Source organism: Bemisia tabaci, chromosome 9 (assembly GCF_918797505.1).
Source record: "Bemisia tabaci chromosome 9, PGI_BMITA_v3".
In the NCBI taxonomy this organism is placed as follows: Eukaryota; Metazoa; Arthropoda; class Insecta; order Hemiptera; family Aleyrodidae; genus Bemisia; species Bemisia tabaci.
The window spans coordinates 24,698,151-24,712,061 of NC_092801.1; the positions used below are offsets into that span (position 1 = coordinate 24,698,151).

Genomic DNA, 13,911 nt, shown 5'->3' on the forward strand with positions numbered 1-13,911 from the left:
AACTTCGTGTGACGTGAAACAAACGAGAAAACAACCCTGTTACGTTACCGATTTCCAGTGTCGCGCAACGAGTGGACTCCCCGCTTATTTGAAAAGTGGCGCGTCGATTTGAAAATTTTGCCGAGCGCGCCACTGGAATTGGCGGGAACCAATGGGAGTGGGAGTTTCGACGTGTTTACATTCGCGTAGGGTAACCTAGAAAAACATCTTGTAAACAAACGCGAAACGTGGTTCTTCGTCTCCTTGTGAGTGTTGTGGACATATCTTTTGGATATTTAAAGTTGCTTAAGGTTCTTGATTTAATATATTAGTGCGAAGTAGTTTGTACTTGCCTATTTCAACCACATTCCTCGAAGGAATGTTCAATTCGGTGATCCCGCGTTCAGTCTCCGAGGCCTCAAGGTGTGCTTTCAATGCTACTGTAAGTTCTCACTAATACTTCATTACTTCATCCTCGAAATTATCTTCATCCCTATAATGTTCGAAATTATTGAGGCTTCCACATCTTCCGTTTTGGTTCGTTTATTAATTTATTGCTAATTTATCCCCAGGGATTCACTTGTCATGTTGTGGTCTACCAACTCTAAATCTCCTTTAATGTCAGCGTCTCACCAGATCATTCATATTCCGTGTCACCTTGAAGAGAGATTCAACAGCTGAGAGATACAATTCCTCTTGCTTAGAAAGAGGCATCGGAAGGTCTCAGTAAAATTCTAAATCTTGAGTCTAATCTACTGAGAGGTGTCTATTACGGGCAGGGCAAAGTTTGATTTTCACACGATGATCATGCCAAAAAAATGGCCAGTTTCATGCCTTAATGTTTCATGTCGTAGATCTGTACACATTCCCGAAGGATTCATAATAAGATGGTATGAATTTTTCTTGAAACCTAGCTTGTAGCCTAAGTGTTTATTGTTAGAGAAGGAAAACAAGAGTTGGTCTAATCGTAGGATGTGAGTATCTTTCGAGTTTCAGTTTTGATAGCGCAATCTGCTGAGCATGGCAGATTTTACTGCTAGGATTTAAAATGACAGTGTGCCTTCAATTCGCCTCATTTATACTTCCAGGACATCAAGGTATGAATTTGCTCTACAAATCATGCTCAGCTTATCGAAATTTCAAAACTAAAGCACAACAGATACTCACATCCTATGCCTGTATGTATATGCAACTATTATTGCCTGTAAAGAATTCAAGGCACTTTGTCAGTTTAGATTTGCAGTTAAGCCTGCTGCATAATGACACAAGCCTTTCAGAAAGGTCGGACATGACATTTTTGACTAAAACATTGCGAATCTTCATGTTGATCTTTTCACTATAAAGATTGCACAAGGCGCCTCTGAAAGGAAATTTTGCAAGAAAAACTATGTTTAAAGCACTTCTAAAATCTCTACTTTCCGTGTTAACATCGATATAAAATTTAATATTCCTTCATTTTGTCCGACGCCTCTCATCGACTCGCTCACTGAGCGCCGCGAAGTCAAAACGCCTTCACTCTCTTGCATATGCAACATGCACATCCATGGAGCTCGAATAGTTGCATCCAGCAGGCGTCATAATGAAATTCGTTGAGTATTCGTAGAATGCGACACTAACCGAAGCTTCGACTGCTTCTCTTCAACTTGAGTTAATTCCAGCGTTGCTTAATGTGCCGATGTAGTAAACTGTTACTGATCTTTATCGCGATATTGTCAGTTTTTCGAGAATTGCAGTATTTAAGTGTGGATTCAGGATAGCTGGAATAGTTTTGTCGCCGTAACCTACAACACATTTTTCGGTCATATTTTTGGTAGAACTGATAATCACTGAAATTTTTTCGCATTAATCTTCAAAAGGTCACGTATCATAACGCTTTCTAATGATACTTAGTTCTACTTTTCAATTAATATTATGTAAATTCCGAATAAGTTCTGTCTGTTACGCGGTAAAAGGTCAGCGTAACAGACAGCACATTTTCGGCCATTTATATATGTATTAAAATTGAAAAGTAGAGCGATAAATCTTCGAAAAGCGTTATAACACGTAACCCTGTGTAGATTAATGCAAACAAATTGGGGTGATTATCATTACTACTAAAAATATGACCGAAAAACGTGTTGTCTATTACGGCGACTAAACTATTCCAGTTATCGTGAAACCACCCTTAAATGGACTGCATTTTGCAATTTGGACCTATAAATTCTGGCTCATCTGAAAAAACACTTATGTGCATAGGGAAACTAATGGCACATACGTTGTTTTTAAACCGGGCCGGAATTTATAGGTCCAAATTGCAAAATGCAGTTCAAATGTATTACAACGTTGCCGGTCCTCGAAATCGCAAAAAATTAGGTATGTGAGCATGATATCGTCACCTCCCGGCGAAAGTATCACAAGCGCTATGCGACGTTTTAAAATTTCGCCGCCATTTTATTTTTTTACAGAGAAATTGTTCAACGGAGCTGTCTAAAAATTTCACTGAATTTTCTTTGCGCTGCCGATAAAATTCAGTGAAATTTTCTAACAGTTTTAACCAATAGTTTCTCTGTAAAAAAATAAAATTGCTGCGGAAATTTTGAACCAGTTGATACTTTGACCGTAAGGTGACGATTTGCACAGTTGCTCTTAACCTACTTGAAGAAGTTGTCTCATCCTTTGTCAGGATTCTTTTGCTACTCGGGAAAACTAATTTTGACGTTTAAGTGCGAAATTTTATAAGAACAAATGATGAATCTCGCTTCACTGTGCGCCGCAGGTGAAGCGGCGAGTGCCTGGACAGTCAAAACGCCTTCGCTTCCCTGCGTATGCAACACGGACATCCGTAGAGTTCGAATAGTTGCATTTAGGAGTTGAAATGACAATAATTATAAAAGGACGCTTTGCTTGTTTCTCACACCGCTTAACTTAATTCCAGCGTTGCCTATTGTGCCGATAATGTCAATCATCACTGATTTATATCACGACTTTGTCCATTTTCCGAGGAATACATTATTTAAATTTATTATAACGCCGCTGGCTTCCAAAATCGCAAAAGGGTATCTGAACAGGATTCGTACAGTTTCCTTTAACCTACCAAGTTGTCTTTTGTTTTGTTTTTCCCTCCTTTGGGAGAACGAATTTTGACGTTCAAGTGCGAAATTTTTGAAGAAAAATTCAGATAAATCGCACGGATTTCGGAACAAAAACGATGACTATTCATCCTCTGACAAATTGAAATGCGAGAGAAAATCTGTAACATCGTAAGCCCACATACACGTATATATGATCTCCTAGGTGCAATAGCGCGACTAGAGTACAATAAAGTTTGGTAAATATATCAGGGAACATTATATTATGCTCTGCTCTTTCTTTCCTGAAGTTGGCCGTGTCCAGTATAGTTTTAAAAGGAAAGCGATCCGTCGTTTTAATTTTGGGGCCGAAAATTAGCAAGTCATGATGTGACTTTATGCGCTCCGTATTGGCTCAAAATTAACTTAACCACTCGCCAGTGGTGATTTTGCATGTTGGCAACTCTGTTTTTCCTCCATTTAAAGCCATTGAAAATATCGATTTTATGTGAGGTGAGCTGTCTCACCGAAAATCGATTTTTTGTCGATTTTGATCGACTTTTTGTCGAGCAATATACGACGCTTATAAGGTATGGAAAAGCAATGTCTTTCAGTATGGAAGGAGCGGAATTTTCTTTCAAAATTAGACCCGTGAAAAGGACGGACGGTGTGTCGTTTTGTTCTAATAACCTCATGCTTAAGCCATTTAATTTTATCACATCAGCACCTCTTCCAATTCTATCCCATGGCGTTCCTTTTCCGAAAGTACCTGTACTTACTTTGGTAAAATTTAAAACATTTTAAAAAACTTTTCAAAACAAACTTAAAAGCACTAACTTGCATAAAATTGTAATTTTTAAGCGGACGCATTTCGGAGGTGTCCCGACCTCCGTTCTCAGCGCGACTCACGTCAACGCGACTCACGTCGCGCTGAGGACGGAGGTCGGGACACCTCCGAAACGCGTTCGCTTCAAAATTACAATGTTATGAAAGTGAGTGCTTTTAATTTTAAAAGTTTTTGAAAATTTTTGTTAATTTCTTAATTTTTTTTAAATTTTACCAATTTAACGACTCTTGTGTAGTGGTTTAAACTCCTGTATAACATTTTCTCAGCGTACTCATGGTGCCATCCTGTAGAAAGTTCCTTTGGTGATTGCAATTAATGCAGGTTACTTTAAGGAAGAAGGAGAAAAATAAGGATAAAGCAATTAAGAGACAACGAAGAAAAAGAGGATGAAGAGGAAAAAGAATGAAAAGGTGAAGGAAAAAAGAATAAATCGAAGTAAAAAAAGAAGAATAAAACGAAGAAGTAAAATAATTATGAAATCAAGAAGAAAAAGAAGAAGAAAAGGAAGTAGAAAAATAAGAAGAAAACGACGACGAAGAAGAAGAAAACGAAGAAGAAAACTGAGAAGAAAAATAATAAGAAAACGTCGACGAAGAAGAAGAAAAGAATGAAACAAAAAGATGAAGAAGAATTAAACGACGAATGAGACAAAAAAATAAGAGGAAGAAGAGGGAAAATAAGAAAAATCCAACCACAGCTGGACACCTTTCACATGGCGTTTTACATATAACAAATGTCCACGGATATCGCAATCATTTCAAGAAGGAATCGAATTGAAATATTCCCATCATTACATCGTTCTCCTCGTGAAATCATCAGGAGAAAACACACGCCGAGGTGCTTTCATTCACAGCCCAACGCAACACGCCCGCGGAAATCGCATTACCCGCGTGTAAACGGAACTTACGGATCCATACACGCGGGACCAATACGTCGGGAATGATTGGCGGTAGAAAGTAAACAATGAAAACCGTGCACTTGAATACTGCCGCGCTCAGGAAAAACTCCGCATGAACATTCGATCGCTGCCCAATCTCCCCCAATGAAAATTGTAATTTTGAAGGAGGCTATAAGTACTTTCCCCTTGAAATTTTCAGAGTTTTGAGATTGAGTCGCAAGCAAAATCCTCCGAAAATTTCGACGAAAAATATCGACAACTTTCCCGATACATTCGTATTTTATCGAAGGAAATTTGGCAACGCCTCAAGGTTCATACGGCGTTTTTCCGTAGCGCAGCGTAATACGCACGCGGCGACGGACGTCGGGCGGAGTGAGTGTGACAATGACCTAGGAGCACTAACGGACTAACACCACTCTGCGGGAATCCTCAATCAACCCGCCTGCCGCGCGCGCCGCGCCACTCGACGCCGCCGTAGAGGGGGTACGCGCGGCGCTGGGCTGGGAGCCACGGCCGCTCAGCCGCGCCGACTCAGTCTCACCGCATCCGTGAACGCGTCACAGGGACCGCTCGGTTTCCGCCACGAACGCCCGCGATCTCGAGATTTATATATATAGACGTGATATACATATATAGACGTGATATATATACATATGCTTTGCGAGTGATTTTGCGATGGTCGGATTTTCAGTGTGAGTGTTTTTCGGATTTCGTACTGTTTAAAGGTGTTAGGTCAAGGTTGCGACGATGTTTTACGAGGTGAAGGACAAGAGGATCGAGAGCGCGACGCAGCAGACCAAATGGTGGGTGACGGCCGGGTTCTGCGGGGTCGTCGTCACTGGGGCCTTCATCGGCGTTACCCTATGGCTGGGCGCGCGGCAGCAGAACACCGAGTCCATCATCACCGATAGGATCCTCAACTCGGGCGATAATTTTAACTCCTTCAACTCCAAGTTCGATGTTCTGTCCCGGCCAGCGCCGCCTCCGGTCGTCCCCGGCCCGGCGGAGTTCCCGAAGGACCCCGCGGAAGAGCGGCGGCCGCCGAGCTTCCCGCCGACGAACAAGAAAGCCAAGATAGAGAAGGTGGTCGATTTCATGAACGGCGAGACGGTCTCGACATCGACCGAGGCCCCGCGGTTCCCGGCCTACGAGCAGGGCTTCAAGCCCATCGTCCCGAACGTCCGGAAGCACGTCGTCGATTCCACGGAGTCGGAAGAGCTCGCCGAGGGTCCCGACCCCATGGAGGACATCTACCCCACCGGCGGGAAGACCGACCACCAGCCCGTCGCCAAGAAGTCCGAGGCCATCTACCCCGCCCACGAGTGGATCGAGGAGGAGAAGGTCCACGAGGTCGATTCCCTCTACAAGCCCGACACCCCCGTTGCCCCGAAGCACAACTACAAGTTCGACGAGGTCTACGAGTCGCAGATGACCGAGATGGAGTCCCGCCGCGATAACCTCAAACCGGCCGATCAGCGGGACGGCAAGTTCAAGCTCAAGACGATCCCCGCCTTCACGTACATGAAGGAGAACAAATACGCGGAGGCGGACATCCCAGGGGCCGTCTCTGAGGACTACCCTTACTACTACCAGAAGGACCAGGAGTTCCACGGCCCCAACTACGACGGCGTCGCCCCTGAGGACGCCGAGTCTCCCCTCGTCGCGTTCCTGAAGAAGCGGCTCAAGGACCTCAACGAGTGGTTCACCAAGAACTCCGGCGCGACCTCCCCGGATTGGAGCGACCTCCTCACCGCCGTCAACCAATCCCTCTACAACAAAAACACTTCGATGCTGTTCAATAAATTCAAAGAGATGTACTACAACTCCTCCTCCGACGTTCAAGAAGTACCGCTTTCATCCCTCATCTACCCTAAGAACCCGGCAGGGATCGCGAATAACTCGAACTTGATATCCTTCGGGCTTCTGGCTATCGATCTGTTCCTCCTGCACAACGTCCAGCAGATCGCGTGGAACGAGGAGAATGATATCCGGGTGGAGATGCTGAAGGACCCGGATATAATGGCGCTCAACGCCCTGTTCCTGCCGCCGGAGAAGATCCTCCAGATGAAGAACCCCAACTCGAGGTTCTTCACCGAGCAGGAGGACGAGTCCAAGCACGGCGCCCTCCACGAGCTGATGGAGTTCGTCAACGGGGGCCTGCGGGCGGTGCTGAACCTGGGGAAGGCCTACCGGAGCTCGACGCGCGGGGTCGCTAGGAGCAACGGCGTCAACACGCTCGACTGTATCTGGACCCTCTACTGCCGGAACCTGGACAAGACGGCCAAGCTCAACGGGCCGTACGGCTTCCTCGCCAAGATGAACAGGTAGGCCCTCTTTTGATTCACCATAGGGTCTCGATTATCCGCGATGGTTAAGACCGGAGGTTTCGCGGATAATCGAAAATCGTGGATAGTCGAAATTCGCGGATAATCGAAAATCGCGTTTATCGAAAATCGCGGATAATCGAGTATCGTGGTTAAGCAGTAGGAATTAACATTTGATCGGTAGTTTTTCCTAGGTAATTTGGCCGCATTCGAACGATGGACAATTCGCAGCAGTCTGAAAGGTGAATTTCATGTGTAGGATGAAACTAATATCCTTGGCTTCTACATTGAACATAATCGAAATTCGTGGATAATCGAAAATCGCGGATAATCGAAATTCGTGGATAATCGAGTATCGTGGTCAAGCAGTAGGAATCAGCATTTTATCGGTAGTTTTTCCCAGGTAATTTGGCCGCATTCGAACGATGGTTCGCAGCAGTCTGAAATTTGGTGAATTTCATGTGTAGGATGAAACTACTAGGATGATCGAAAATCGCGGATAATCGAGTATCGTGGTTAAGCAGGAGGAATTAGCATTTGATCGGTAGTTTTTCCTAGATAATTTGGCCGCATTTGAACGATGGAAAATGCGCAGTAGTCTGAAATTTGGTGAATTTTATGTGTAGGATGAAACTACTATCCTTGGAGTCTACATTGAACAATTATGGGAGGAAACATGGCAAACTAACCGAATTTGCCAAAATACATGTGTTTTAAAATGGGAAATGCCGCCAGACGATGTCACGAGAAGGCACACTTTGTCACTTTGAAATCTATTTTTCTACCATTTTTCATATCAGTGAAAAGTATAAAAAATACTGTGAACTCAGCTCATTAAACACTTTCAAATGAAGAAATGATTTGTTTACGTGCAAATACTCCGTTAGCTAATCCTCAATATCTAGTTCCCTTCCGTGCTGGGGTATGTATGAAATAATTCAATGGTTGTTAAAAATATCAAAGCAAGTTAAACACAAAAAAGTGGCATACCCTTAAAATATCAATTTTGAAAGAAATCTTTGAGAGAGGTTTGTGCCATTCATTTGCAGAGTTTTTAAGCTGCGCCCTTTTCAATGTGCTTGAGAAGCACATTTAAGGTCATGGCCGTAGGATAATGGTGAGAAAATGTGCCGAAAAAATGCTTGATTGGGTTTCTCCTGGGAGAGACGAAAGGGACGCCCAGTGAAAGGGTTGCTACAGAATCCCGAACAGGATTTAAGGAAGTACCCGCTCCAAAATGGGCTTATGGAGGATACAGGACTGTGGCGGTTAGGCATCGCAAAGCGCCAGAGCGCATTGTGAAAGCGGCGTATAAGTATGTATAACCAAAGATGCAAAGTTTTAAAGAAAATTTTGTGAAAGTCTTCGAGAAAAATCACCTTTTTTTGCCTATTTTCTGAGAACCTGAGAACCTGAAAACCTCAAAGAAATATGGTGAAAGTAAAAGTCTTCTATGGACAATCTCTCAAAAACATTGTTTGAGTATCAATATAAATATCATTTTTGAAAAATTTTCTTGAATATTTTTAAAATATTTTTTTAATACAAGATAAATCACATTTTCAGTTGCCCGATAATTTTTTGGAAGAAAGGCACAGCACATGTGGCGTTTGGGTGTCGCAGAGCGCAAAAGTGCGCTGTAGAAGCAATGTGTGTGTGAAGGGTTTCAGTCGTGTGTACCTTTCATTATTTTTTCAAACAAAATTAAGAAATAAAATTGTTTTGAAAGTATTTTAAAAATAATGTGAATGTTTTTGAAAAGTATGGAATCCAACTAACTTAGTGCTTTTCTTTTACTTTATGGCCTCTTTTATAACTAATTAATATGTATCTTGTTATTGCAAAGACATGTTGATTTTGAACCTACTTTAGACAGTCAAACGAGAGACAAAGGGTGAAAGCAAGAAAGCTTTTAGTAGAGAGAGAATCATATGAGAAAAGAGGCGATGATGAGTCAAGACATAAGCTAAAAAAGACCTTTTCAGAACTAAATAATAAATAATTATACTGATAAAAAAAATGAAAAAAATGCATAAATAAGCCCCTTGTAATTGTAGTTAATACCAAAGTAAATAAAAAGTTAATAAAATTTAAGTAGGTTCTACCGAGACTCGAACTCGGATCGCTGGATTCAGAGTCCAGAGTGCTAACCATTACACCATAGAACCCGGGTGAGGGGAGGCACGTTTCAAGACAAAAATAGACCGTCGGTATAATTTAAGAGCCCCGAAGTTGCTAAAACGTGAATGAACATGACATTACGTGAAACGTATGAACAAAAAAAAATAATCCGCATCAATACCGGGGGGGGGGGGGGATTTTTTTTTTTTTTTTTTTTTTTTTTTAAATTCTACCTAATGTTTAAAAACGGAAGGGAATGAAAAATGCACTGTAATGCAGGCCACGTGAAACCGGCCTTATTTCTAGAATGATTTAATAAAATATATAAAGTATTGCAAAGTTGCCATTAGGCTAATTCAACAACACATCCAATAATTCAATTATCGAGTAATTAAGGGGCTTGAGGGACAAGGCGCATAAGTGCAGTTTTTGCTATTTCGAGAAATATGTGTTGGAATTTTCGAAATTACATGGATCCTTATGGCGGAAAGAAAGTTCTAAAGGAATTTTCGATGCTTAAAAATTGGAATCTGAGAGCGAATTTTTCACAAAATATGCGTTCAGACTAGTTTTACTTGGAATCATTAATATCTTAATTTTTTTAAAAACTGCACTTTTGCGCCTGTTCTTCCAAGCCCCTTAATTTATCTTTTAATATTCGCCTACAAGCACTTTCAAAATATCGTTGACATAGGTATAGACGGAAAATGTGTAAAAATACGTTAAGGAAAGTGTTCGAAACTCACCTTTGAGTCTCCGAGGCCATGTAGCGCATCAAGCTCGATTTTTAGGGGCCAAAATGACTTTTTGCCTATATGTCACGGCGCATTTAGTGAAAAGTGAGACGCAAGATGCTTTAATAAAAGAACGTGTGGTTGTAACTTGGGGGAATTTCAAAAAATAAAAAAAAAAAAAAAAAAAAAAAAAAAAAACAGAAAAATTAGGATTTTTTTTTTTTTTTTGGGGGGGGGGGGGGCAATTTTTAGGGGCCACGTTGGCGCAAAACCTTTATTTTTTAGGCGCCATGACCGATTTCTCTGGCGCATTTTGCGCGTTGGCGCCTGTGAGTTTCGATCGCTGATTAAAAATATTCTTGTAATTATATTGTTTTTGAAAATGTGAAAGTATACTTTCAAAATTTTACTGTCATGCCAAAATACGCTCTCCAACCATCTTTTAAGAGTACTTTCGCATTGCCTAATTATTGCAGATGTCTGGGATAGCTTTGTAAGAATTTTTAAAATATCAGTAGGTTCTACCGAGACTCGAACTCGGATCGCTGGATTCAGAGTCCAGAGTGCTAACCATTACACCATAGAACCTCGATGAATGAGTAAGTTTTCGCGGCAAAAACTTTCCCAAATACCAAGAGAATGTTTGAAATTGCTGCGGTAAGCTCGACGAAAAAATCGTGTGGTTTTCAAACATCGCGTATGAATCGCTGTCGAGGGAGACGGTTTAAAAATAAGAAAATCGTTTATGTCAAGTCACGATGAGTCGTCATAATTGCTGCGCTCTGTCTTGGCTCCGCGCTCCAGATGAAATGGGAAAATCAAATATGTACACTTGCTTTCTCCCGGCTATGATTCCCAGAAAAAGTTTTTTTTCTTTCTATTATCCGTAGTGAAGTCATACCGTCATTCTCAGGTGTGTTTTTTATTGTCTTATGTGGATATAATATTGCAAAAACTTCCTGGGAAAAGAGGAAAAATGTTTCGAAAGAAACGGGCGGGTCTTTTCTATTATTTATATTTCTATTCTATTATTTTTTTCTTCTATTTTTTCTATCGTTTTTTCTGTACGAATTAAATGTTTTAATTTTATGAATGCCGAAGCTTGTATGGACTCTGGGTCAAGCACGAGGGCTGAAGTGTTGCTAAGGAGGTTAAAGAGGTCTGGACTAGGGATATTTAAGTGGGAAATTTCTTGGGAATTCGCGGCTGAAATCCATTGGCCAGGAAAACCTTTATTAAAAAACACATAAACATAAACATAGACATGATGGGAACAATGACAAAAACTTACTTCAAAGAAGACCTAAATAAAGTAAGACCTAAAGTAATTAAAATAATTTCTTTTTTGTATCAAATTGCTCATTTTTCTTCTCATACTAAGAAAATTAACAAGCGATTATAAATTTATAGGGGGGAGGGGGGTTATACCCTCCAGAGCAATGTCAGGTCCGAGGGGTCCTTCCGCGGAAATCTTTGCAAAAAAGTATCCCCTCCCAGATTGAATTTTCAGCAGTTTTAGCATACAATTTGTCCATTATTTGAAAGTTCAAAATTGATGAATAATACCTGGAAATTTTATTTTGATTTTTGGCCTATTTATTGCTGCGGCATTGAGTAACCTTTGACGACCTCCTCCCCCCCCCCCCCGGATCCGCCTTTGCAAGGATCGATACACATCTTTAAGCTCTTCATGACGATCTGTCGCGTCGTTCTATGACCAGGCAAACGATACAGCACAAATTACGGTCAGCAAATAGAAGTAATTGATGCACCACGGGCTAATGATAGGGCTGAAAAACACATCGATTTCCCATTTTGGGAACCTCAATTTGACAACATAATTCGTTCTTAGCACGCACTGTCATTAGAATCGTTCAGACTTTATCAATTATCGATCGATCAATCCGACATTATCGATTCCGTAGGGTTTTCGTAAAAATCCGAGACTCTCGTGTTGCGTTGTGATCGGCGCCGAACATGCAAGATGGAGGGTGGAGCTTGTCTCAACATGCAAAGTTAAAGGACACTAATTTGGTCGGAACAGATCGACCCGAATGAACTTTCGTTACTTGATGAACGATTCTAATTTAACGATAGATGCAATCCGAAAGAGTGGCCAACTTGCGTGAAAGGTCGTCGAACATTAACACGCTTTCGTTTGACGAACGCATGTTCACGGTGCTGAAACCTAAAGATGAGCATGAATCTTATATCTTCGAAAATTGTGTATGTAATTTTCATGTTTGGTGTAAAATTCGCTCTCAAATTGCAATTTTTGCGCATCAATAACTTACTTTGAGCTTACTTTTTGCCATGAGGAGCCATAATTTCGAAACTTAAACCACGTATTTATCGACATAGTAAAAACTGCACTTATGCGCCTTGTCCTCCAAGCCCCTCATTTAAAGTCATCGAAGCGAGAGTTTCTAATCCAACGGAAACGAATATCCAGCAAATTGGCGAAAGAATCAACATTAATTAATTTCTGAGTTATCAAATTTCGTTCGTTTTCATTTTTTTTAATCTGTTATAACCCTCAGCCTTTTTGTGTGTGCATACAATCTTATACATTCGATTGTGTATAACAAAAGAAAAGCACACGAGTATGACGTGTATTATGTCGGCCCTAGACGTGCAAAAAATACTCCCGGCGGGTGTCTTGTCTTATCAGAGACTTGTCTGACCTGAAGTCATTCTAATGAGTCTCATCTCAATTGTAGTCTACAAAGATACACAAATACTGACGTTTCGCGGCCCTTTGTCCGAGAGGATGTAATTAGTCGATATTGATAATCTTTCCGACTGCACTCACTTGATTTTAGTGTTCGGTGTAATTGCGAGGATGAGGTTGCAATTACAGTTGCAATCTCGCAAATAATTGTTAATTTAAATGCGGTCGAAGGCTGGAGATGGTTCCTCAGATTTCAAAGCCACGCATAACCACCCTTGTTAATTTTGATCATAAGGGGGTTGATTTTGACGAGAGTGGATGTCAAAGTCTCGATTTGTCATTCTAAGGCATGTTCGTTCTAAAATCCATCTTTTACAACCTGAAAATGAAATCAAAAGTCCTGGTTCGAATTTCAAATTCACCACAATCATTGATATAAATGCGGATCACATTTATCAAAAAGGAACAAGCACGATTACAGCGTTTTCGGAATCCTGCTTCTTTCTCATTTTCCAATTTATGTCTAGTATTTAAATTTACACAATCATTTCCCTTTAAAATTAACAATTTTTCGGTGAGAAGCCAAAACGTTTGCTATTATGAGAGCTGTTTTAGATAATTATGAAAAGGCAACATTTTTACAGCACTGTAATTGCGCTGGTTCCTTTTTACTAAATGCGATCCAAATATGGAATTGAAAGCAAGACTTTCAAGTTCATTTTAAGATTCAAAACTGAAATTTTTCAAGAAAACATTCCTTAGCTGATTGACATTTCAACTTTTCAAGTAACCACCCCTTAGCGCAATGAATTTATGGAAAACGTGACAACATCGAATCAGATAATGATGTAAAATGCAGACAAACGCGTTTTTTTTTTTTTTTTTTTTTTAGCAACAATCTGCCTGACGAGACGCTGAAAATTACACAGAAAAAAAAGTGATGCAGAAATATGCATTTAGAGCGTGACTGTGCTATCCGATACTGCTAAAAGTAACGCTTGCGCTCAAACGATGCTTCGCGAATAGACAGAGGCTCCCAATTAGTACTTTTTAATATTTCAGTAATTTGAAGCGAACCTTGTAAGAGTAATTATCTCGAAATAGGTAACATATTTTTTTCGTCTCCGTTTTCCGTTATTTCGTTTTCGTAACCCAGGCACATAGAGAATTCACTGTGGGAATGTCGGTCATCCTTCGATTTTTTAGTTCCCTGTCGTTACAACAGAAATCAGACGCAACAAAGAAAGCGGGTTATGGTGTGGTACTCTTGATTTCCTGCCCGTGATCTGT

General features: G+C 40.9%; 1 protein-coding gene and 2 non-coding genes across 3 annotated transcripts in view; 1 reads left to right on the forward strand and 2 right to left on the reverse strand.

Annotated features, from left to right (window-relative positions):
- Positions 1-5,236: 5,236 nt before the first annotated feature.
- LOC109039249 (uncharacterized) overlaps positions 5,237-13,911 on the forward strand; it is a 93,542-nt gene continuing 84,867 nt past the window's right edge. The window contains exon 1 of the mRNA XM_019054659.2: positions 5,237-7,095. Within this exon, the coding sequence (XP_018910204.2) occupies positions 5,519-7,095 (1,577 nt within the window). The 5' untranslated portion in view covers positions 5,237-5,518. The remainder of the gene's footprint in view (positions 7,096-13,911) is intronic.
- Positions 9,192-9,263, reverse strand: TRNAQ-CUG (transfer RNA glutamine (anticodon CUG)). The gene has a single exon. It is a non-coding gene; the product is annotated as a tRNA-Gln (tRNA).
- On the reverse strand, positions 10,467-10,538 carry TRNAQ-CUG (transfer RNA glutamine (anticodon CUG)). The gene has a single exon. It is a non-coding gene; the product is annotated as a tRNA-Gln (tRNA).